Source organism: Myxine glutinosa, chromosome 1 (genome assembly GCF_964187855.1).
Source record: "Myxine glutinosa chromosome 1, kmMyxGlut1.1, whole genome shotgun sequence".
NCBI lineage: Eukaryota > Metazoa > Chordata > Myxini > Myxiniformes > Myxinidae > Myxine > Myxine glutinosa.
The window spans coordinates 171,549,311-171,574,701 of NC_136261.1; the positions used below are offsets into that span (position 1 = coordinate 171,549,311).

The 25,391-nt window shown below is 47.9% G+C and overlaps 1 protein-coding gene across 6 annotated transcripts in view; it reads left to right on the forward strand.

The window, feature by feature from the left end:
* Positions 1-25,391, forward strand: part of LOC137431182 (mitochondrial import receptor subunit TOM40 homolog) — a 77,128-nt gene that overhangs the window by 8,961 nt on the left and 42,776 nt on the right. For all 6 annotated transcript variants that reach the window (XM_068122233.2, XM_068122242.2, XM_068122225.2 and 3 more), the window contains exon 2: positions 7,199-7,266. In XM_068122233.2, coding sequence (XP_067978334.1) covers positions 7,199-7,266 — 68 coding nt within the window. The remainder of the gene's footprint in view (positions 1-7,198; positions 7,267-25,391) is intronic.

Consider the following 25,391-nt stretch of genomic DNA (forward strand, 5'->3'; position numbering starts at 1 on the left):
TAGCGTTTTTTTTTTTTTTTGGCAAGGAACGGGCACCCACGTACGGGCAATGCCCTAGTTTTCTAAATGACTTTAACACACTTTACACTACCCGGGATCTCTCCCTGCCAATCCATTGGCCACTTACACTATGGGTTCTAAAAACCAATTCCCATTGACCAAACTGTGGTGCCTCTCAATTTGGGGTCTCACTCCCCCGATTCATCTCCCGGTGCCCTCGCACAATTTCTGGGCCGCGACGTGTAGCTCTCCCAACAGGTCTACCCACCTGCACACCTCCACCACTGTAGTTGCCACCCGAGCTTACCTAGCTCCTCACCCTAACCTAACTAACTGGGGACAGCCCCTCTCCTGGCTCTGTCACCCCATGGTGCCCTCTGGCACTCGGCTACCCGGGTCCGTCCTCCGGATCCTCGGGCCCCATCCACAACAACTACTACCGGCTCCCAGAGCCCACCTGCGGCCTCACCTGGCCGACATCCTCACAGTGGTGGAGTGCCCAAACCAACTACACACACTAACAGGCTACACGCCCAGCCATTTCCACAACACTAATGCACCCATCCACATACCATTCTGCCACCCGCACCACAGAGGCCAATATCCATCCACAATTTACCTGTACCCTCTACCTAACACTTACACTACCCGCCCCGGGTATCCGTGGTGGGGGTCCACTCTTCCCCCATTCACACCTTCGCACCATCCACTCCACTCCACAATTTCCACCATTCTCACTCCACGACCATCCATTCCAATACTCCAGATATTCCACACTACCATTTATTCCACACAGCCACATACACCTGTTGTTGCACACCTGTGCCCTCACACCTGGTGCCACTCTCACCTGTTCAATCCTCACACACACGGCATCACCTCAGCTAACTACTCCCTTCTGAAACTTGCGCTTCCCAGTCGTCCCTTTAAACTATTGCGCTCCCACGTCATTATAATCCACACTAATCTACCTGCGTCCCCACTACAGGTATCAGTCACTAACTAATCTTAACGTTACCTAATGTCATCTTCGCTAGATCCCTACAATTATCCAAGCCCTCCCTGGCTCGGTTGTCATAGCCACCCCATAAACTATTGTGCATTTGCGCCCATCTGTGAGGGATGGTGGATTTGCCATCCCACCACATCGGGGGTCTCTCACTATCAATTTTGTTCGTCCAGATTCCAACCAATTCAAAAATTTTCCATTTACTGCCAATTCTACCCACTATTATAAATTTCGTATCAATTCACTATCACTATCATCATCACCTGTCTACTTATTACATCCTCTCGGTGCGCCAATTCCCTTCTAAAGCTCGGCTTCGTTCAGCCGAGCAATGAATGCGGGTTCTTTTGTGCCCGCGGCTGGATACGTCCCGCATTCGGGGCAGGGACGGAGGCTTACCCGGGCCGAGATCCCATGCACCACCTCGGCGTGGAGCCATCCAATGTCCCGATCTCGACCTGCCGGCACGTCTCAACAAAAAGTGGTCGCCATGACGACCCTTCCTATCGAGCTGCCCGCTCCGCCTAGTGGAGCCCGGACGCGGCCGTTCCACGCGAGGCCCAGCGTGGATCGCGCACGGCGGTTCTTTCGAAACCGCCGTGGTTCGGATCCCCGCTGGTTCTCGCGGCACGCGAAGCCCGGCACGCACCGAGGGCCCGAGTCGGCTATAAGTCGTTCTAACCTTTAACCCGGTTATCGTCGACGCCTCACCTGGATGCTTACAAGCATACGCTACCCCTTTCTTGCTCATACATGCAGCCGTTTCCATGCTCTTGGTCGTACCTTCTCTAACACACCTCGGTACACTCATTCCGCTCACCGACTTGGTCACACACCTGACCACCGAACACCTTGGCACACATTCGTCGCTCGCACACCTCACCAACACACCTCTTCGCGCCCCTTTCTCGGTCACCTCCTTTGTGACGATCACAGGTGTGCTCTCACCCGCACACCCAACCGCGTGCCTCACGACCAACTCAAGTGTGCATCCCCACACACGCTCTACCATTCCAGGTGTGCATCCTTCCATTCCAGGTGTACATCCTCGCTCACCTGTCACAACCAACTCACGCTCCATTTCACTCTCACTACTCTCACCTCCACTCTCGGTCGCGCACTCACCCTTACTCTCGACAGCACACTCTTTCCTCATGCACCCGTCCGTTACACACCTTTCTCGCGCACACTCTTCCGCACATTGTCCCGTTACACCCTCTGTAACACTCACCACAGGCATGCATTCTCCCTTACTCTTGACAGCATGCGCTTTCCCCATGCACCCGTCCGTTACACACCTTTCTCGCGCACACTTTTTCGTTACTTCCTCCGTAACACTCACCACACCGCGCTTCCATGTACCCCCTCGCACACGCACCACGACCGACTCACTCTTGACGGCACACTCACTCCTTGGCGTGCACTTTTTCCTCACACACCCCATGGTCGGACATTCTCGCACACCTCTTTTTTCGCACACCAGACCTGTCGCACACTTCACCAACGGCCTTTCACGAACACCCGGATCCAAAGCAACCCCCAAGCCGACTGAAGCTTTCCTCACATCATATACATTGCCACTCACCTCCGTACTTCGTCGTCGCACCTCCTCTGCCACCTGCAAACTTTTTATTTGGTTAGTGAGCACCTCATCATGATTTGAACACAGACCTTGTACATATTCCATTACCTCCTCCTGGATTTCTCTCTTAGTTTCTGTCCGTCCCTTCTTAATTTCACTCACCTCTTCTTCCACTTCCTCTAGTTTTTGTTTAACCTCTTTTATTTCTCGGTGCGTCTCCTCAAGTTCGTCCTCTAGGGCTACCGTGACCGTCTCTATGTGCATCCTCACCTGCCGGTCCTTTGTCTCCATTATCTCTGTCACCTCGTCCACCCTCATTGTCAGTTCCTCACGTACCATCTGACATTGCTTCTGTGTCGCTATTAATTCGTTTTTAATTTCCTTTTGTGTCGCTTTTAAACCCCCGATGATTGCAGTGTTCTTTTCCACTTGGTCCGCTAGTTCCCTTTGTCCGACTGTCAGCTGTTCTACTCCCTTCGTCAGATCTTCTATTCCCCCTTGTAACTTAGCCGTATTATTTCTCACCTCTTTCTCTATACGCTTTTCACCTCGCTTTACCTCCTCGCGCAGCCCCGAAACCTCCTCACTTACCCCTCGTCGTATTTCCTCCATCTCTTTTGTAGATGCCACCCTCATCTGTCCCAATTCATCCCTCTGAGCATCCAGTTTGGTTTCTACCCCGATTTTCACCTCCTCTATCTGCTCTCCCATTTGTTTGATTTCTCGGGCGGATTGCTCCCCTATCTCCCGCAATTTGCCTTCCATCCTATTTTCTAACCCCATTAACCCATTTTTTACCTCTTTTATCCCGTTGTCTAACCCCTCAAAATTATTGTCTAACTTCCCAAATTTCTTGTCTAACTCCTCAAAATTATTGTCGAACTTCCCAAATTTCTTGTCTAACTCCTCAAAATTATTGTCGAACTTCCCAAATTTCTTGTCTAACCCCTCACCGGTACCCCTTACTTCGTCCCTCATTACCCCCATCATTCTGCTTTCCATTTTCGCACTATCAGCCCTTGCTTCGTCCCTCATTTTGTCCATAAGGGCCCCGATTTGTAGCAACAAAAGGTCCGAATCCAACGGCGGCGCTGCTACTGTCGCGGGCGCGGCAAAATTTGGTGCCGCTACACCCACGTGCGCGAGGATGCCACTTTGCGCGTCTGATACTTCCGCAACCACATTGCTATTTTTCTCCTCCTCCCTTTCCTCCACATACATTTCCCCGAAGTCCTGGGTCGATTCCACCCTGTCTATCTCTCCCACCGACATCCGATCGCCTTGATTGTCCATGGCGCGATCTCAAAATTCGGGTTTTATAAAACAAAATAAATTTCGGCAGCTTGTAATTTTGAGCGCGTTAAGCGCGCTTCGGGTCCGATCTCACTCAACACCAATTGTTACTGATATAACACAATTGGTGTCCCAAAATTTGGGCCTAACAAATTTAGTCCCAGGTCCGAATCCAACTCCTGACAACCAATTGTTACAGACGCGGCTTTAGATGTTATATTGACCGAGCGGTGGTGTATTTAACCGCGTCCGAACAGTTACTCCCCGATTAAAACCTGATTTCACCCGACGTTGACCAGATCGCCCCACAGATATTCAATCGGGAAACCTCTAATGCGACCGAAAGAGAATGAAAAAGAAGAAGAAGAATACGGAGGAAGAACAGATTTATTATACACACACAAGCAATGGATGGAAGAAGCAGTGACACAGCGAATCGTTAACTTACACTATTCATTTTTACTTAACCCCAAGACAATGAGTAGGACAGGACGTTCACACTTACACAGGGGATATATGCAGGCAGGTAAGGCTTGAGATGGATTGCTTGAGAGGGAGGCAAGGTCGGGAGGCCGCAGCTCACAATGCCTCGCGGTTTTGGTGGGAAACCCTCCGTCGTGTATCCACTGCGGCAGACATCACGCGCTGGTTCGGCACACCTGCTCCTTTTCTTGGGGTGTGGCCGTCTCTCTCCTTTCAGCGCGTCTCTCCAAAGCTGGTTTCCTTGCCGAGTACCTCTCCTCTTTGGCTTGGAGCGTTTCGCATCTCACCGTTTCTTGGTGCAGTCTCTTTGCTCATCTCCCAAGGCCTCTGATCTCTCATCTCTTAAAGCAGTCCCTTACAGTCGCTTTTATCACCTCGGGCGAAATCAAGCCGCCGGCTCCGAGGGCACGCCTACCGGGTCGCTCACCGCGGTGTTGATTGGCCGTTAGGGCTGGTTCACTCCTTCCCTCTTATAACGAGGTGGAGACACGCCTTTCTTCTCCAACCCTACCTCGTGGCCAATGGTGGTTGAAGAAAACCGCCCAAAATGCTGAAGGCAAATGGAAGGGAGGTTTTGGGGAAATTGGAAGGGCCTACACTTATTTTGTTTGATACAATGCAAAGTCAATCTAGTGGGAAACACATATTTAGCCTACATGGAATAAGGAAATACACTATTTAAAAGATATATCGTGACCTGCATGTAAGTTTCATGGAATTAACTAGGAGGACGGCTGCGACCATTATTTACATTAACAGGGTGTCACCATACTTTTGTAACGTTCACATTGTAACGTTTTCACATTCGTTACACTTCCTCCAAAATTGTTACACTTCTCAAAAACCGTTACACTTCTCAAATTCGTTACACACTTCTCAAAATCGTTACAATATATATCTATATATATATTGTTACAGACGCGGCTTTAGATGTTATATTGACCGAGCGGTGGTGTATTTAACCGCGTCCGAACAGTTACTCCCCGATTAGAACCCGATTTCACCCGACGTTGACCAGATCGCCCCACAGATATTCAATCGGGAAATCTCTAAAACGACCGAAAGAGAATGAAAAAGAAGAAGAAGAATACGGAGGAAGAACAGATTTTATTATACACACACAAGCAATGGATGGAAGAAGCAGTAACACAGCGAATCGTTAACTTACACTATTCATTCTTACTTAACCCCAAGACAACGAGCAGGACAGGACGTTCACACTTACACCGGGGATAATGCAGGCAGGTAAGGCTTGAGATGGACTGGTTGAGAGGGAGGCAAGGTCGGGAGGCCGCAGCTCACAATGCCTCGTGGTTTTGGCGGGAAACCCTCCGTCGTGTATCCACTGCGGCAGACGTCACGCGCTGGTTCGGCACACCTGCTCCTTTTCTTGGGGTGGGGCCGTCTCTCTCCTTTCAGCGCGTCTCTCCAAAGCTGGTTTCCTTGCCGAGTACCTCTCCTCTTTGGCTTGGAGCGTTTCGCATCTCACCGCTTCTTGGTGCAGTCTCTTTGCTCATCTCCCAAGGCCTCTCCAACTCCAAGTCATCTCTTGAAGCAGTCCCTTTCAGTCGCTTTTATCACCTCGGGCGAAATCAAGCCGCCGGCTCCGAGGGCACGCCTACCGGGTTGCTCACCGCGGTGCTGATTGGCCGTTAGGGCTGGTTCACTCCTTCCCTCTTATGACGAGGTGGAGACACGCCTTTCTTCCTCAACCCTACCTCGTGGCCAATGGTGGTTTGAAGAAAACCGGCCAAAATGCGGGAGGCAATTGGAAGGGAGGTTTTGGGGAAATTGGAAGGGCCTACGCTTATTTTGTTTGATACAATGCAAAGTCAATCTAGTGGGAAACACATATTTAGCCTACATGGAATAAGGAAATACACTATTTAAAAGATATATCGTGACCTGCGTGTAAGTTTCATGGAATTAACTAGGAGGACGGCTGCGACCATTATTTACATTAACAGGGTGTCACCATACTTTTGTAACGTTCACATTGTAACGTTTTCACATTCGTTACACTTCCTCCAAAATTGTTACACTTCTCAAAAACCGTTACACTTCTCAAATTCGTTACACACTTCTCAAAATCGTTACAATATATATATATATATATATATATATATATATATATACTGTATATATACATATCTGTGTGTTATGTCTCAGCTACATGCAGCAACTTCTCTCCGACTCGACAGCTGCGTCACCCCCATTCCTCACAGTCTCCGAAGATCCACTCAATGCCTCCCAGGAGCTCCCTCGGCCGTTCGCCCATGCAGTATCTCCACCACAATGGTCTGCCCACTTGCGCATACTTTATTCCTTCTCTGGTGCTGCCACTAGGACCGGTCAACATCCCAACGAAGATGTTAGCCTCGCCGCTTCGCTCGGGCCTGTGTATCCTACTCCTACAATACAAGGTGTGCACGCCTCTCTCATTTTCTGTTCCTTACAGCGACATATATTCAAGCACTCCACGTCTCCATTTCGTGAGCACTCCGTGCTGTTCCAATATTGGCGGTTCTACGGGGGTCTCCTCTCCACGTTGCACCGCATCATGCTTTTCAGCCTCTCGATTCCATTCTCGTCTCCTTCTCTGCCTCTGCCAAGTTTCGAAGTCTTAACATATTTCCTCTTCGGAATGGAGGCACATGTATCATCACAGGTGAGTTTAGGCGGTGGAATCGTCGAGAAAGACAGGGAGTGAGAAACGACGCGTCCTTTTCGTACCACCATCTTGTGTACATGTGTGCATGGGCCTGCAAGTGGTTTTTTTTTCCTCCAATCATTTTAACTGTGTGCTGCCTTCTTTGTTTTTTGTTCTGCAGATGTATTTCCAGTTAAAATGGATGGAGTCAGATTGATTCTCAACAAAGACATCAGCTTTCACTTGAAAGTGAGTTTCAAAATCAGGTTTTCTCATGTACTTGGCCATGCAACACAGCATAATATTTACTGAGATGATCACGCATGCAAAGCAAAAGTTGCCACATAACTCACATGGTGATATCATCAACTGTATCATGAAATTCTTAATTTTGTTATTTTTGTATTTTTTTGCTTGAGTATGAAAATTCTTTTTATATGATGCTACAAATAGTTAATGTATTGTTTAGTGCAATCTGTCTTACTTTTTATTTAATGTCCAATGGTGAAAAAAATGCTATAAATAGCTCCTTTCATCAACACCACAGTTATTTTGAATGCTAGATTCTTCATTTTGCCCATTCATTTGGATGTGAGCCAATCTATTCTATCTATATATAATTAATCAAATGTCAAAATGTGTATGTATTGTTATGAATTTTGGGGTAGTGATATATAGATTCAGGTAGATCTGTATAGGTCGGTGCTCTGATGATCGTGGGTAGAAAGGACCATTTTGATGTACATAAGTCAGGGACCTGTTTAGCCCGAATGTCAGATTAAGTGTATATTTGTCCCGATTACGAGGAATGGGGCGTGTTAACTAGTGTAGGGATTATGTTGATTCCCCTGTGTGTGAAACCTCTGTGATCTATCCTTTGTCCCTTATGGCACTGCACCTAAACACTAGTGAGGAACCCACACCATTAAAAGCACCACACATGCTAATTAAATCCCCCCCACAATAAAATCAACCAGAAGCCAGACATCAACACCAGGGCTAACAACACCGCCTGGTTAAACACACATCGCGCAAGCAGGCCGAAGAAAGCTCCGGAGACTCGTGATTGGCCAAGGCAGCCCAAGAAGCGACTCGCTATTGGGCGGGAGTTGACCAATGGGAAGAACGGAGTAAGGAAGGACTTGTGATTGGCCAGGGGCGGGGCAAGACATCACCCACGGGTTGGTGGAAGGAAGGCTGAGAGGGAAGCAGAGGACCGATTGGAAAAGACCACAGAGGACGTCAGAGGCGAGCACCAAGCGGGGCACTGATTGGTAGAGAGAGGGGGTTGACGTCACGAGGGGTTGATAAAAGGTGAAGAGAAATCGACATTTTCCTCTCTCCCTGCTCTCTTGTTCTGGACCTTCTCCCTGTGCTGGACATGGCCCTTGCTCATTGACCTTGGACTCGTGCTTGTTGGACGACGACGACGGACGGTGGAGAGATGGCGGAGCGCTGACGATTCTCCTCCCCTGCGTTCACATACGGGACCTTGTGAGCGATCGCGCAGGGACGCGAGGCTTGCCGCTGCAGTGTACGATGGCCGAGCAGTGTGGAACGAGAGGTTCGTGCCAACGACCGGGCGGTTCCCGCCAAGACCGGTGCCGCACCAAGACTGCGCGCTCGGGGTTGGACGATCGCTGCCAAGGCGCCAATTGAGCGCACACACACACACACACACACACACACACACACACACACACACACGGTTATTTACAGTTATATTCTCCCCTCGTGTGTTTTATACGTCCAGTGTGGGGGTCTGGTGTGGGGGACGTCCAAATTTAGGACATTTATTTGAGCGTCGCGTTTTCCTTGTTGTCGGGTTCCGTTTAATAAACGTGTTTATTTTTGTACATTTTAAATCCGCCTCGGTGTGAGTTACTTTTTGCAGGTTGAAGACTGGCGGGATCCATGAGGTAAGTGATTTTCAGCATCCTCATCCTTCTCCTCCTTACCCCCCTCCCCACATGCATGAACTCTGCCATATATATATATTTTTTTTTATTGTATACAAGATCGAGGCTCGTGAAAGAGCGAACATTAATCACACAAAAAGTCAAACCAACACATAAAACATATAATAAGGGGGGCGGTAGACAAGATGGGGAGAGAGGGCGAAGGACACAAACACAACATTTGAGAGCAGGGACATCGAGAGATCTGTGGGAGGGAGAGGGCTTCGGGGGAGGTTGGAGAGGTATAAAACATATGGACACTGCAATGATTTCCAGGAAAGAAGTTGGAATTTCAAAAAAAGTGGATCTGGGGTGAATTAGCAGGGGTAGAAAAGATCAAGTTTTTGGATGGGGGAAAATAAGAGATGGTGGTGAACATCTGTTTTAAAGACTTGGAGGGAGGAGTGGGATTGAAGGGAGTGGGGAGTTTGTTCCAGAGGCAGGAGAAAACAGGAATGAAAGAGTGAAGGTGAGCAAAGAGTCTTGATTTTGGCAGTTTAACCATCAGAGGGTTGCAGGCAGATCTTGTGCGACCTGCAGGAATATTTGGGGGACAGAGCCCAGAGAGAGCTGGGGGAGCAAGGCCGGAGAGGAGTCGGTCGAAGACAGAAAGACCACCAACCTGCCTGCGGTGAGCGAGTCAAAGGCCCGAGGAGTTAGCTTCATCTCGGGAGATTCCAATGATTCTGAAAGCTTTGGTTTCAACAGCATGAAGCCGAGCTAGGTGTGAGGTCGGAGCACCGGCCCAGAGGGGAGAACAGTATTCCATTGAGCTGCAGATGAAAGCCTTGTATGTGGTGAGGAGCTCAGGTGTGCCAAGGAAGGACTTCGCACGACGGAGGATGCCCAGTCGGCGACTGGCTTTGGAGGCCAGCTTGGAAATGTGGATATTTGATGAACACCCGGAGTTAAAGCTTGCTCGGCTAATCTGTTTCCTGGTAAATATTTTAATCGCCAGGAACGCGACAGTATGTTTCACGACAAATATTGGCTGGACAGCTGGCCTGACTCCACCCACATTTGCAATCTAATTCCACTCCGTGAAAATAGAGTTATACATAACAGAATAAATCTTGCCAGAGAAGCCAAATTGTTTTCCTAACAACAAACATTGAATTTTTGAAAAGAGAGATATACAGTGTATTCCGAAAGTATTCAGACCCCTTCACTTTTTTCACATTTTGTTATGTTGCAGCCTTATGCTGAAATCGTTTAAATTCAATCACAATCGTGTGTGTGTGTGTGTGTGTGTGTGTGTGTATGTATATATATATATATATATATATATATATATACATATATATATATATTATATAATATATATATACATATGTACTAGCCGAAAGCACCCGGCATTGCCCGGGTTCTTTTAAAATGAATTTACCACTATAATTCAGCTTTTACTCGCGGCCGAAGAAGATTAACTACTATAATTCAGCTCAGCTTTTAATTGCGCAATGGACCCAGCCCGGCCGATGCGGCCTCGACCGGCCTCACCACCGAGCCTATAACCTCCCCGGGGCCCGTCCCGTCATTTTTTGTATTCGAGGTTTCCTCCTGTCTTTCACCGTTCAGGAGATTAGCTTGCGCAGACAAACAAACAAACAAACAAAAACTTTCTTTTATATATAAATATATATACGTATATTGTATATATATATATATGTATATGTATATATATATATATATATATATATATATATATATACATATATATATATATATATATATATATATATATATATATATATATATATATATATATATATATATATATATACTGTATGTGTATGTATATATATATATATATATATATATATATATATATATATATATATATATATATATATATATATATATATATATATATATATATATAATATATATATATATATGTAAAGGAGGAGTGTCTGTGTGTGTGTGTGTCTGTCTGGATGTCCGCTTATAACTCAAGAACTACACATCGGAGAAATGTTTTAGACAGATTCGGAATCAGCATAAAATTCCGGTGGTTATAGGCTACTTTTTATTTTAATATCAATGGTTTAAAAAACCGGGCCAGCTGCAATTCCATGGTGTAGTTTGTGGCGGCGCTATTGCCCCTTTCCGATCCCATGACGCATTGCGGTTCCGATTCGCGATAAGGTCTATGCGCTATCACCGACACTTTTCCACCTTTTCCATACCTTTTAATCAGAATTACCTTATCGTCCATCGTAACCACATTACGCTTTGGAAACACTAGCATTATCCTGCTTCGGACCCATGGCTAACACAGACACAGTAAAGGAATACTGTACGTCGCCTCTGTTTTGAATGAAAATCAGCAGTTGTGCGTATGTACAGTATACTGTACGTACATATTTATATATTTTTAATGTGCTTTTTATTGCATTTTAAATTGTTTTTTAGCTTCTTTTATTGTTAATTTATGTACTATTTTATTTATTTTAAATATATTTTGAAGTAAAACAAATGTTTTCACGACCGTAGGAGTGACGTAATGTCGCACATAATGACGTTCGCTGCCCGGTCATGAAAGAAATTATGATTCTCTTGACAAAGTGACAGATGAAGATCAGGCAGTAAACTTCCCAACTGAGTTTCTCAACAGTCTTCAGCCTCAAGGACTCCCAGCACACAGGTTGATTCTCAAGGTGGGAGCCCCAATCATGCTTCTAAGGAATCTTGATCCACCAAAGCTGTGTAATGGAACACGATTGACAATCCAGCAAATGATGCCGCATGTCCTGGAGGCAACCATCCTCTCAGGACAATACAGAGGAGAGAAAGTATTCACTCCAAGGATACCACTTATTCCACCTGACCTTCCACCTTCAAGAGGATTCAGTTCCCCATCAGGCTATGTTTTGCTATGTCCATCAACAAGGCGCAGGGGCAATCAATGAAGGTTGTAGGCCTGAACTTCACAGAAGTGTTTGCCCATGGCCAGCTGTACGTGGGCTGCTCGAGGGTTGGAAAACCAAGCAATCTTTATGTCTTGGCACCAAGTAAGAAAACCAGAAATGTTGTATACCCAGAGGTTTTGAGAAATTGAAAATTGAAAAAACGTCATGTAGGAAATGTACTGTGATATTGCTCTAAAATATTGTTACAGACACGACTTTGATGTTATGGTGGGCCGAGCGGAATGGCCGCCGTGTCCGCACAAGTTACCCGATTATACCCGAACGTTGACTAATCGCGCTACGCTAGATCAATGAAGGAAAGGACACAACGGCTGGGTTAAAAATGATACGACACCAGGGGTACGGTTCTCAAGACCTCCGGAGGAGGTTATAATATTGCGGAAGGTTCAGATTACAGGGATGAGAGAGACAGCATAGAAAGGTGGGCACTTAATTACGGTCTTATAGTAGCCCCGACAGACGACAGATAAACAGGACAAAACTGACTCACACGGGGATTGATGGCAAGGAAAGGCAGAATCGATGGCTCCAGGTGCACCTGGGCTCAGGGCAGGATCGACCCGGTCCGGTCTAGAGATGCGGGGCGGTCGCTCAGCGCTCGGAGGTCGCGACTTGTCTTTCCAAGCTGGGGGCGCATCTCACGTCACGTCCGGTCAGTCGCTGCGTATATCCGGCGGGGAGTGACACGCCCTCGGCTCGTTAGCTCCGCCCCAGATGGAATCGGCCCGTTGCTTCTTATTGGGTGCGGGGGTTACCGGGCTCCGCCCTTGACGAGGGGCCGACAGGCAGCCCCTTCGTGGTAACCCCGTCGGCGCCCATGGGTAATGGCGGCTAACCGAGCCGGAGTGAGGACGCACACTCCCCGCACCGCGGCCGCGCCGCCCACCTCTGCTGTTGTAGTTGTTGTTGTTGTTGTAGTTTCTTCATGGGGAAGAGATGCGGGGAGGTATGGGGAGGTCCTAAACTCACTACTGGTGCCATACAATCACATTCTGGTGCAACGAAGAGTCAGAATTAATGGAAACGAGTCCTTAACTGACATAGACTAAGAATAACTAGCAAGATGTCCGAAAGTTGTCTACGTGAGATGCGGTGGACCTGGGTACGACAGTTAATGGGGGAAAGAGGGGAAGATCGGTTCTACAGAGTGTTGTTTACAGACAATGGGACTAGGGAATGGGGGATTGGGGATAGTTGGGGAGTATTGGGGAAATAGGGGAATATTTACAAGCGGATATGGAGGCCAAATCCCATATTTGCAACATTGCACCCTTCTCTACCCTCGGGGCGTCCCGACCCGATAAATTTTTACCTATTTTAGTGTGGCACTCAGATGTAGTTCCCTCTACTATTAACTCTACCCTGAGTGCGACAGTTTTACAGATATTCACAAATGAGTAAATATGTCCCCCTGCGACGTTGCACCCTTCTCCTCACAGAAACACACCCACAGGATAACCGAATCGCGGAAAGAATTCGCAAACTAAACATACAGCCGGTAGGGAGCATTATTTACAAGACTACGCTGATATTTACACTACGATCCAGGACCTGTTTTTGGAGGAACACATGCAGATGTTATGCATAGAGAGAGCACGCATGCCAGCATCGATACACCAACCCACGAGTGCTCTGTGGCCTTACGGCCTTTAATAATGTGCAGAGCACCCCTTCCAAGCACCAAAAGCACCACCCCATAACACAGTCATCACCATCCGGTGCACCAATAAAGTGTTTATAAATCACCGGTGGTGTCGCAGCCGGCCGATGTTCTGCCGCTGGTCTTGCCTTCGTGTGGTGCACTTGGCCTTCGTACTTCTTTCAAAATAAAGAAAGGCGCCAACCGCGTCCATTTCTTTATTGTGGCCGTCAGGGGGCCAACTATTAGTGGTTCACCTGTCTGGCATAGGTGCCACGTTGACCCATAGGTCCATCCACGGGTGGTGCTTGGCCGCAAAAGAACTGCGGTCCATTGTGGGTGGCCACCAAAATTGCGGTCCATATGGTGTATCGATCCCAGCAGCAAGCAGCGAAAGTGCAGGCCCACAACTGCGGAGCCAGCACCTCTCTCTCCTCTCTCTCTGCCCCAAAGCCAGATCCTCGGAGGTGGGAGACAAAAGAAAAGACAAGTGAGTAAGGTGGTAAGGGCGCAAAAGTGCACGCAATGTAAGATGATGCACACTGGGGGCACATGGGAACCAGGTGAGACAGGTACGTTCCTACCGTACGCCCCCCCCCCCCCCCCACCAGGTAACCTACATGGCCCCTCCCTTACCCCTTACTGCATCCACAAAACACAACACTACCCATAAACATCTACTTTACAAATCAACAAACGTCCCTACTGTCTTCCCCGTTCCTCCCATATACCAAATTCGTCTTCTCTCCCTCCTAACCAATCAAATTTGCCATTCTCAACTCTCATCAAAATTTGCCATCTCCAACTGAACATCAAAATTTGCCATCACCAATTGAACATCAAAATTTGCCATCACCAATTCATCATCAGTCCCTCCTAAGGAGGGAGAGATGGAATCACCCCAATGTCTCATCCACGTCGTGATGCATCTCACCAATCCACACAGCAATTCTCATTTCCTGCACACAGAACAAAGAAAACACAGGTGTGGAGTCATCATCCTCACCTCAGGCAAGTGGCTGCGTATGGTGCGACAGGTTCATCAATCCTAACTATTTCCTAAATGACTTTAACAACTTTACATTACTCGGGGTCTTTCTCCTGCCAAACCATTGGCCCTCTTATACTATGGGTTCTAAAAACCAATTCCCATTGACCAATCTGTGGTGCTTTTCAATTTGGGGTCTCACTCCCCCGATTCATCTCCTGGTGCCTCGCACAATTTCTGGGCCGCGACGTGTAGCTCTCCCAGCAGGTCTACCCACCTGCACACCTCCACCACTGCAGTTGCCTCCGAGCTTACCTGCTCCTTACCCTAACCTAACTACCTGGGGAAGGCCCTCTGGCGCTCTCCCCACTCGGTGCCCTCTCTGGCACTGGGCTACCCGGGTCCGTCCTCCGGATCCTCGGGCCCCATCCACAACTCTACCGGCTCCCAGAGCCCACCTGCGGCCTCACCTGGCCGACATCCTCACAGTGGTGGAGTGCCCAACCAACTACACACACTAACAGGCTACACGCCCAGCCATTTCCACAACACTAATGCACCCATCCACAATACCATTCTGCAACCGCACCACAAATGCCAATATCCAACCACAATTTACCTATACCCTCTACCTAACACTTACACTACCCGCCCCGGGTACTCGTGAAAGGGGTCCACTCTTCCCCCATTCACACCTTCGCACCATGCACACCACTCCGTACCACTTACTTCACACACCTGCACTTGCACACCTGTGCTCTCATACTTGGTGCCGCCTGCACCCTTCTCTCCCCAAGCGCATTCGCGCTGCTCCACAACACTCACTACTCATACACTGCTCCACACTGCTCCACACACCTGTCCAGCTCTCACACAGCATCATCTCATCTAACTACTCCCCTCTGAAACTTGCGCTTCCCAGTCGTCCCTTTAAACTATTGCGCTCCCACGTCATTATTATCCACACTAAACTACCTGTGTCCCCACTACAGGTATCAGTCACTAACTAAACTTAACGTTACCTAATGTCATCTTCGCTAGATCCCTACACACCATATCCTAACCCACCCGGGCTAGTTTTCACTGCCATACACCCCATAAGCTATTGCGCATTTGCCCCACTATGGGAAGGGTGGCAGGGATGCCACTCTTACCCACCGAGCCCATCGCTCACTACCAATTTTGCACATCAAATTTCAACAAATCAAAAATTTGCCAATCACTACCCATCATCTGCCAATCATTACTGCCACTCCTTTGCCAATCATCAAATTTTGTTTTTCTCTAATTTTGGGGCCAAAACACTATCCTCATCACACAGTCTACTCACTAATGCCTCTCGGTGCGCCAATTCCTGTCCAAAGCCCGGCTTCGTAAAGCCAAGCCATGAATGCGGGTTGTTTGGTGCCAGCGGCTGGGTACGTCCCGCATTCGTGGCAGGGACGGGGGCTTACCCGGGCCGAGATCCCACGCACCGGCTCGGCGTGGAGCCATCCCATGGCTCGATCTCGACCTGCCGGAATGCCTCAACAAAAAGTGGTCGCCATGACGACCCTTCTTATCCAGCTGCCCGCTCCGCCTAGTGGAGCACGGACGCGGCCGTTCAAAGCGAGGCCCGGCGCGCACCGAGGGCCCGCTTCGGCTAAAAGTCGACCTAACCGCTGCTCCGTTTAACGTCGATGCTTCACCTGCATGCTTACACCCCGTAGCCCGTTCCTTGCTCACACATCCAGCCGTCTCCATGCTCCTCGTACCTTTCCTTACACACCTCGGTACACTCATTCCGCTTACCGACTTGGTCACACACCTGACCACCGAACACCTTGGCACACATTCGTCGCTCGCACACCTCACCAACACACCTCTTCGCGCCCCTTCCTTGGTCACCTCCTCTGTGACAATCACAGGTGTGCTCTCACTCGCACACCCAACCACGTGCCTCACTACCAATTCCAGCGTGCATTCCCACTCACGCTCTACCATTCCAGGTGTGCATCCTTCCATTCCAGGTGTACATCCTCGCTCACCTGTCACACCTCGCTCACCTGTCACAACCAACTCACGCTCCTTGTCACTCTCACTACTCTCACCACCACTCTTGACAACGCACTCACCCTTACTCCCGACAGCGCACTCTCTCCCCATGCACCTGTCCGTCACACATCTTCCTCGCACACCCTCTCCCGTTACATCCTCTGTAACACTCACCACAGGCGTGCATTCTCCCTTTACACCCTCCGTAACACTCCTCACTACGCGCTTCCATGTGCTCCCTCGCACACGCGCTACGACCGACTCACTCTCGACAGCACCCTCACTCCTTGGCACGCACTTTTTCCTCTCACACCCCAGAGTCGGACTTTCTCGCACACCTCCTTTTTCGCACACCAGACCTGTCGCACACTTCACCAACGGCCTCTCACGAACACCCGGGTCCTTCTCGACCCCCAAGCTTATTAAATCCCCTGGCGCATCATACGCACGACCATATTGGTCACCACTTACACCGGGTCCTCTTCCTCTTCGCTTCTCCTCCATCACCTGCGAATCCCTCATCCGGTTAATGAGCACATCATCACGATCCGAACACAGACTTCGGACCAATTCTTTTATCTCCTCTTTTATCTCTTTCTTATCCTCTCTCCGTCGCTTCTTAATTTCGCTCACCCCTTCTTCCACTTCTTCTAATTTCTGCTTCACCTCCTTCATCTCCTCGTGCGCCCCTTTAAGTTCTTCCTCTAACTCCACTTAATTTTTTTCTATGTGCTCCCGCACCTCCCGCTCTTTAACCTCCATCACCTCTACCACTTTGTTCATTTTCCTCGTCAGGTCCTCATGTACCGTCTGACACTCTTTTTTAATTACCCCTACGTCCTTTTTCATCTCCTTCTGTGTCGATTTTAAACCCTCTATTACCGCTGTGTTCTTCTTTACCTGGTCCCCCAACTCCTTTTGTCCCACTGTCAGTTGTTCTACTCCCAGCGTCAACTCCTCTATACCACCTTGCAATTTTACAGTCCCCTTTCTCACCTCCTTCTCCATGCGCTCCTTACAGTGCCTCACCTCTTCGCGCACTCCTCCGACCTCCTCACTCACTCCTCTTCTGATCTCCTCTCCCATCACTTGCATCTCCTGCCCAGATGCCACCCTCATCTGCTCCATTTCCTCCCTGTGAGCATCCAGTTTGGTTTCTACCCCCATTCTGACCCCCTCTATCTGCTGCCCCATTTGTTTAACTTCCCTTTCCGCTTGGTCTCTCATGTCCCTCAATTTGCCTTCCATCCTGTTTTCTAACCCCTCTAACCCCTTTTGCATCCCTTCCATTTGATTCTCTTGAGCGGCCATTCTGTTTTCTACCCCCATTAACCCATTTCTCACCTCTTTTATCCCGTTGTCTAACCCCTCAAAATTATTGTCTAACCTCCCAAATTTCTTGTCTAACTCCTCAAAATTATTGTCTAACTTCTCAAATTTCTTGTCTAACCCCTCACCGGTACCCCTCGCTTCGTCCCTCATTACCCCCATTTGGTTTCCCATTACCCCCATTTGGCCCTCCAATCGCTCACTATCAGCCCTCATTTGCTCACTCTGAGCATCCATCCGGTTCCCCATTACCCCCATTTGGTTTCCCATTACCCCCATTTGGCCCTCCAATCGCTCACCCATTTGTTCCATAAAGGCCCTCATTTGCAGGAGGAAAAGGTTCGAATCCACCAGGGGCGCTACCACGGTCGCGGGCGCGGTCGCCATGTGCGAGGCGCCATTTTGCGCGCCCGTAACATCGGGCGCAACGACGCTATTTTGTGCGTCTGCTACCCTCACTGCTTCGCTCTCCTCATGTCCCTCAATTTGGTCCTGGATCGACCCTGCCTCACTCTCCTCTACCGGACCCCAACCGTCTTGGTCTGCCATAGCGCGACTTTCAAAATTCGGGTTTTTATATTTTGTAAAACACAATCAAATTTCGCCTTTATAATTTCGAGCGCGTAAACGCGCTCCGGATCGAATTCTACTTCCCAACACCAATTGTTACCCTAATGGTACAATTGGTGTTCCAAAATTTGGGCCTAACAAATTTAGTCCCAGGTCCGAATCCGACACTCCTGACACCAATTGTTACAGACACGACTTTGATGTTATGGTGGGCCGAGTGGAATGGCCGCCGTGTCCGCACAAGTTACCCGATTATACCCGAACGTTGACTAATCGCGCTACGCTAGATCAATGAAGGAAAGGACACAACGGCTGGGTTAAAAATGATACGACACCAGGGGTACGGTTCTCAAGACCTCCGGAGGAGGTTATAATATTGCGGAAGGTTCAGATTACAGGGATGAGAGAGACAGCATAGAAAGGTGGGCACTTAATTACGGTCTTATAGTAGCCCCGACAGACGACAGATAAACAGGACAAAACTGACTCACACGGGGATTGATGGCAAGGAAAGGCAGAATCGATGGCTCCAGGTGCACCTGGGCTCAGGGCAGGATCGACCCGGTCCGGTCTAGAGATGCGGGGAGGTCGCTCAGCGCTCGGAGGTCGCGACTTGTCTTTCCAAGCTGGGGGCGCATCTCACGTCACGTCCGGTCAGTCGCTGCGTATATCCGGCGGGGAGTGACACGCCCTCGGCTCGTTAGCTCCGCCCCAGATGGAATCGGCCCGTTGCTTCTTATTGGGTGCGGGGGTTACCGGGCTCCGCCCTTGACGAGGGGCCGACAGGCAGCCCCTTCGTGGTAACCCCGTCGGCGCCCATGGGTAATGGCGGCTAACCGAGCCGGAGTGAGGACGCACACTCCCCGCACCGCGGCCGCGCCGCCCACCTCTGCTGTTGTTGTTGTTGTTGTTGTTGTTGTAGTTTCTTCATGGGGAAGAGATGCGGGGAGGTATGGGGAGATCCTAAACTCACTACTGGTGCCATACAATCACATTCTGGTGCAACGAAGAGTCAGAATTAATGGAAACGAGTCCTTAACTGACATAGACTAAGAATAACTAGCAAGATGTCCGAAAGTTGTCTACGTGAGATGCGGTGGACCTGGGTACGACAGTTAATGGGGGAAAGAGGGGAAGATCGGTTCTACAGAGTGTTGTTTACAGACAATGGGACGAGGGAATGGGGGATTGGGGATAGTTGGGGAGTATTGGGGAAATAGGGGAATATTTACAAGCGGATATGGAGGCCACCAAATCACATATTCGCAACAATATACATGTTCTTTTCATCATATATTTGTCTTATTCTTATTCAACCCGGGCGAAGCTGGGTACCTCAGCTAGTATATATATATATATATATATATATACTCTATGTGTATGTATGTATGTATATATAAAAACAGACTTGGCATTTAATATGGAATATTTTTTTTGTGGGGGTGAACTTACTTTTCAAGATGTCTTAGAACCAAAAGTTCCTTGGAATTATGTTGAAATTATTCTAGTTTTTGTTAATGTGACCTTTAAAAGAAACAAAAACCAGATTTGACATTTCGAAACAAATAAATTGATCATTGAAAGTGATGTAAACTGATATCGAACTCAATTCATGGACAGTACTGTGTTAAACTTCTGTACGTTTTCCAGAAGTATCTCTTTATTTTGCACATTAGCCAAATTTTTTTTTAACAAAAGCAAAAGCTAAAATATGATTGGGATTACGGACAGTAAAATTACAGTTCAGTACTTCGTGTAACCCCCACGAGCATTCAGGAGAGCACATACACGTCGAGGCATGCTGTTCACGAGATTTGCCAAGGTTTGGACAGGAATCGCTTGCCATGTAGTGACAATAGTCTGCTGCAATTCACGCACAGATGTAGGCTGCTGGTCCAAGTTGTCGATTTGATGCGTTAATTCTGCCTACAAGTTCTCTATCGGATTCATATCCGGGGACATGGCAGGCCACTCCATATGCTCTGCACCACGGTCAGCAAGAAAGTGTTGGATCATGCGAGCACGATGAGGCCGTGCATTGTCATCTTGGAAGACAAAGTTTCCTCGAAAGGCTACACGAGCAAATGGAAGCAATGTTTCTTCCAGAATGGCCCTGTACTTGAACTGGTTTCAGGTTTCCATTCAGAACAACCAGGTCAGTTTTGCCCCCTGCATGAAAAGCAGCCCAAACGGTCACCCCACCACCTCCAGCTTGGACTCTTGGCACTATACAATCTTTGTTGTAGGCTCCATGCACTTGTCTGCGCACTCGGACGTGGCCATCTTGACGATAGACCAGAAATCTAGACTCGTCACTGAAGATCACGTGATTCCAGTGTCCTGGCTGCCATTGACGGTGCTCTCTGGCCCACTGCAATCGGCGCTGGCGGTGTTGTCTGATCAGGCGTGGCTTTCTCAGGGGACGCCTGGCACGATAGCCTGCTTGAACCAGTCGTTGGTTGACTAGCCTTCTGGATACAGGCACATTTTTCAGTTGCTGCCACTCAGCTCTAAGCCGATTCGCTGACTTGGTACGGCCATTGCGGACTAACCGGTGCAGCTGGCGATCATCCCTCCTTGTGGTTCTGTGGGGACATCCTGGCCTCGGTATTGGAGTAGGGACACCCCTCTGAGCATTTCGTTTCAGGATCTTTGACACCTGACCTTGAGTGATGCCATACTGCCGAGCAATAGCACACTGTTTCATGCCGTAATTTGGTAAAGCCACCACTCCATGACAAACAGCATTGTCGAGTTGACGGACCATCTCCAGAGGAAGCGGCAATAACTTTTGGAGATGTGCAGCAGTTGTTTTCCACCAATACAGAACACAACAATGCTTGTATACCCGACTTTGAAGCCAATCATCAAATGCACCTGTCCGTACATTTTGCCACGCCACCTGTGATATAATCCTGTTGTTGCCTTCTTGCTGCGACAGACAATCAGTGACATGGTTCTTTCAACAAATAAATCACCAAAGGGTAAAATAAACTCACCAGATTGATATACTGAATTAAGAAAGTAAACCCAAGTCAAGAAAAAAAAAATATTCCATATTAAATGCCAAGTCTGTATATATATATATATATATATATATATATATATATATATATATATATATATATATATATATATATATATATATATATATATATATATATATATATATATATATATATATATATATATATATATATATTGTTACGGTCCGCGGTTAAGGATGTTGGTTTGCCGAGCGGAGGCACCGCGACAGTTTTCCCCGACTAAACCCGATTCCCAAACGTTGGCCGAAATCGCACCACAGATATTCAATTTGGAAACCTCTAAAGCGACCGAATGTAAAGAGGAAGAAGAAGAAGACGTACGGAGGAATAACAGGTTTTATTAATTATTTACACAAGCCAAGGCAAAGAGAGCAGTTGGTTATATACAGAAAATGGAAGGAGCAGACACACAGTGAAATCATTAGCTTACCTATACAAGCTTAATTAATAAACCCCAGGACAACGTGAAAGACAGACGGACGATCACACTTACACGGGGAAATGCAGGCCGGAAGGAATGGCTTGGAGATGGGTGGCTTTTAGAGGCAAGGAAGGTTCAGCGGGTACTGGGCACGGTCGGGCCAGAAGGCACCGCCGTCAAGAAGCCGAGCTTTGGTCCCAAACTGCGCGGGCGAAGTTCCTTTCTCCGTACTGCTGCCTCGTGCGCTCCTTGCGTTGCCCCGGTCCGTTTTTCCTGCAGCGCGGCACGTCTCACGGCGGCTCGGTCACACCTGCTCGTCTCCAGCGCATCTCCTGGACTCATCTCTGTAAAAGCTCATCTCGTGAAAGCTCATCTGCTTGGGGAGCGTCCCGCGGCGGGTTAAATAGGCCCCGCCCTTCACCCTTGGCGAACCTCCCCCAAGCGTTCTCGCTCCGCCCTCTCAAGCCAAACCCCTCGTTCTGGGTTGGATGAGCGGGGCCGACTTACTCCTCCCCTCTATGACGAGGTGGAGACCCGCCTTTCTTCTTCGGCGTTACCTCGTGCGTAATGGAGTCAAATGCAGCAAAGTGGACGGCAGATGAAAATGCAGCAAAGTGCCTAAGGAGCCAATTGCAGCAAAGTGGCAAACCTGGCACTTGGAAGCTGCCATGGGGCGTCGGAGGGCCTACTCTTATTTAATTCGGTGCAATGAAGAGTCAAACTAGTGGGAAACACATCCTTAGCCTACAGAGAATAAGGGACTAACTATTTAAAAGGATATATCGTGTCCTGTGTGTAGGTTTATGGAATTAACTAAGAGGACGAGCGGCGACTATTCTTTACATTACGAGGGTCAGTTACACACAACAAAACCATACTTTTCACATTCGTTACACTTTCTCAAAATTGTTACACTTCTCAAATTCGTTACACTTCTCAAATTCGTTACACTTCTCAAATTCGTTACAATATATATATATATATATATTCGTCACTTCCGTTGTTGTGGTTTTCATCCACTGTAAACATTTTTGATTCCATGTACTATTATTGTTGTCGTTTAAGGGAGTTAGAGGTTACTATTTTCAAAAGGTAAAAAAGTCAATGTTTTAAATGAAACTGGAACCGGACGACGACGAAGAGGAAGAGGAGGAGGAGAAGGCAGAGCAAGTTAGTTCGACAAGAAAGCCGAGCTGCTTTGAGGTCTTGAGCGAACGTTGCCGAACGAGGGTCACGAGCGAACTTCGGGTTTCCCGGGAAAGGGATTCTTGTGACAGAGTTGTTATCGCTGTGACAGATCAACATGCGTGTCAGGTTTTGGCGGTTGATTCCGAGGAGAATCATCGTCGTGCTGTTACGCCTCGAGAACGGGCCGTCGGCCATTTTGACTCACGCGCTTTGCGCAGCGCGCAAGGTTTTTCGCTTCGCTTCAACCATTTTCACCGCATCCAGACGTTTATCTGGTGTGTGTGTGTGTCACGTGGATTTTGAAGGTAAATCTGCGGTTCGCCGGTTTGGAGCTGTGAAACGTCCATACCCGAGGGTAGGGCTGTCAACCGAGCCGAGACCGGGATGAAATCCCGGCGGTTTCGGCTTTGGAGACGGTCTCGGGACGGTCCCGAGATAAATTGATTGACGCAATTTCTCGGTAAAAAAATCCCGGTTAAAATTCCAACTTCTTGCAGATATTTTCCATAATAGAGGCATTTATTGAGCCTTGCTTTCATTACTCTGCTTCTGCACAAGCATCATTTTTCGCAAGTGCAGCTGAACTGACACAAACGATGATAGATAAAGTAAACTCACTGTTCCAGGATTTTCCCCTCGTCAACAAACGATGCACTGCAAACGAATCCGAATTCGGAATCCGGATCTTCACCAACATCTAATCATGTCGTCCTTGTCACACACGCTGCATCTCCACAAAATTTCGTCCGAATCCGTCCACAACTTTTTGAGATATTGTGTTCACAAACAAACGGACAAACAGACAGGAGTGAAAACATAACCTCCATCCACCTTTGGTGGCGGAGGTAACGAAATCAGGATGAAGGTCCCAATGAAAATCCGCCGCGTCGCGGCTTTATTTAAACTGTTGAATCCTTCCGCTGTATCACTCCGCCTCGCCCCGCCCCGCTGCGGTCACGTGTCCGTCCTTGGAGACGAGTTACGGAATGTGGTTGCTATGGTCTTTTGCACATTAATATCGAGGGACTCGCTCGAGCCCCGTGATTGGAGGGACGATGTTTATTTAGATTAAAAACACGTTTATAACGGATTATTCTACACACAATGTATTAATACAAGTACAATACATTATGTAGTTTTATGAAATGAGTTTTTGATGAACGTTTATGTTTAATTGCAACGCTAAATCTATAAATTGTAAGAATCCCTCGGGGTTTGGTGTGACGGTTTGAATGTGAAAGTATTTTGGTTATCTTATCTCCACTTTAGGCCTGATAAGTTGATTAGGTTTACTTTAGTCACAGAGTCAAAATAAGGAGGGGGGGGGGGGTGATCACTACACCGCCTGCTTTATAATTTACGAGCAGAAGTACCCGGCATTGTCGGGCGGGGGAGGGGAGGGGAACGGTGGGGGGAGCTTGCCCCTTGGCGATCACAACTCACAAAATGATAATGAAACTCCAACCAGGACTCGAATATGCCTGGGCAGAAACATTTTCTCCCTCTCTCTGACATTCCGAGCAAGAAATTACACGACAATACAAACTGTAATGAGATAACCCGGTCCCAGCGGTGGCCGATCATCTGCATGTAGGCGGTGTATTTTATTTCATCCCGGTAAATGGAAGCTAAGTCGGAATTTAAGTACTCAACATCAGAAATGAATTTTTTTCATTGTTGTTTATATATTGTAATGAAATTCCATTATTTGTGAAGCCTTATTATTATTATTATTTTTTTTTATTTTTTTTATATTTTTTTTACTTTGCCGGGAACCGAGCCGAGCCGAGATCCCGTTATGAAAATTGAAAATTTATCGAGACGGTTCCGAGACGGGATTTTGAATCTAGCTAACAGCACTACCCGAGGGTGTGATTTCCCAGTCGCCTGGAGGGCGCCTTTGGATTTCCCCGTCGCCTTGAGGGCACCTTTGCGCAGCTTTCGCCGCGTGACTGTGACTGTCATCTGAACGGGATTCTGGTCTCGATTGGACATCGTTCTGACGATCGCTGGAGCGGATCGACTTGGGCTTGATGCCGGAATAGAGACATTGGGGAATGTTCTTCTTTTCGCTCACTTGGAGCACAGTGAGTTATATTGTACGAACTTGATGGTACCATCATAGGAAATATATATTGGTTGTACAATTGATTGCTATTGTTGTTGTACTGTTATTCTTGTGTGATCTTAATACAATATTTGTTTGTTGGTAACAATTGGTGTGGCTTCACCATTGATCTTTGACATACAGAATAACACATTTTTCTACC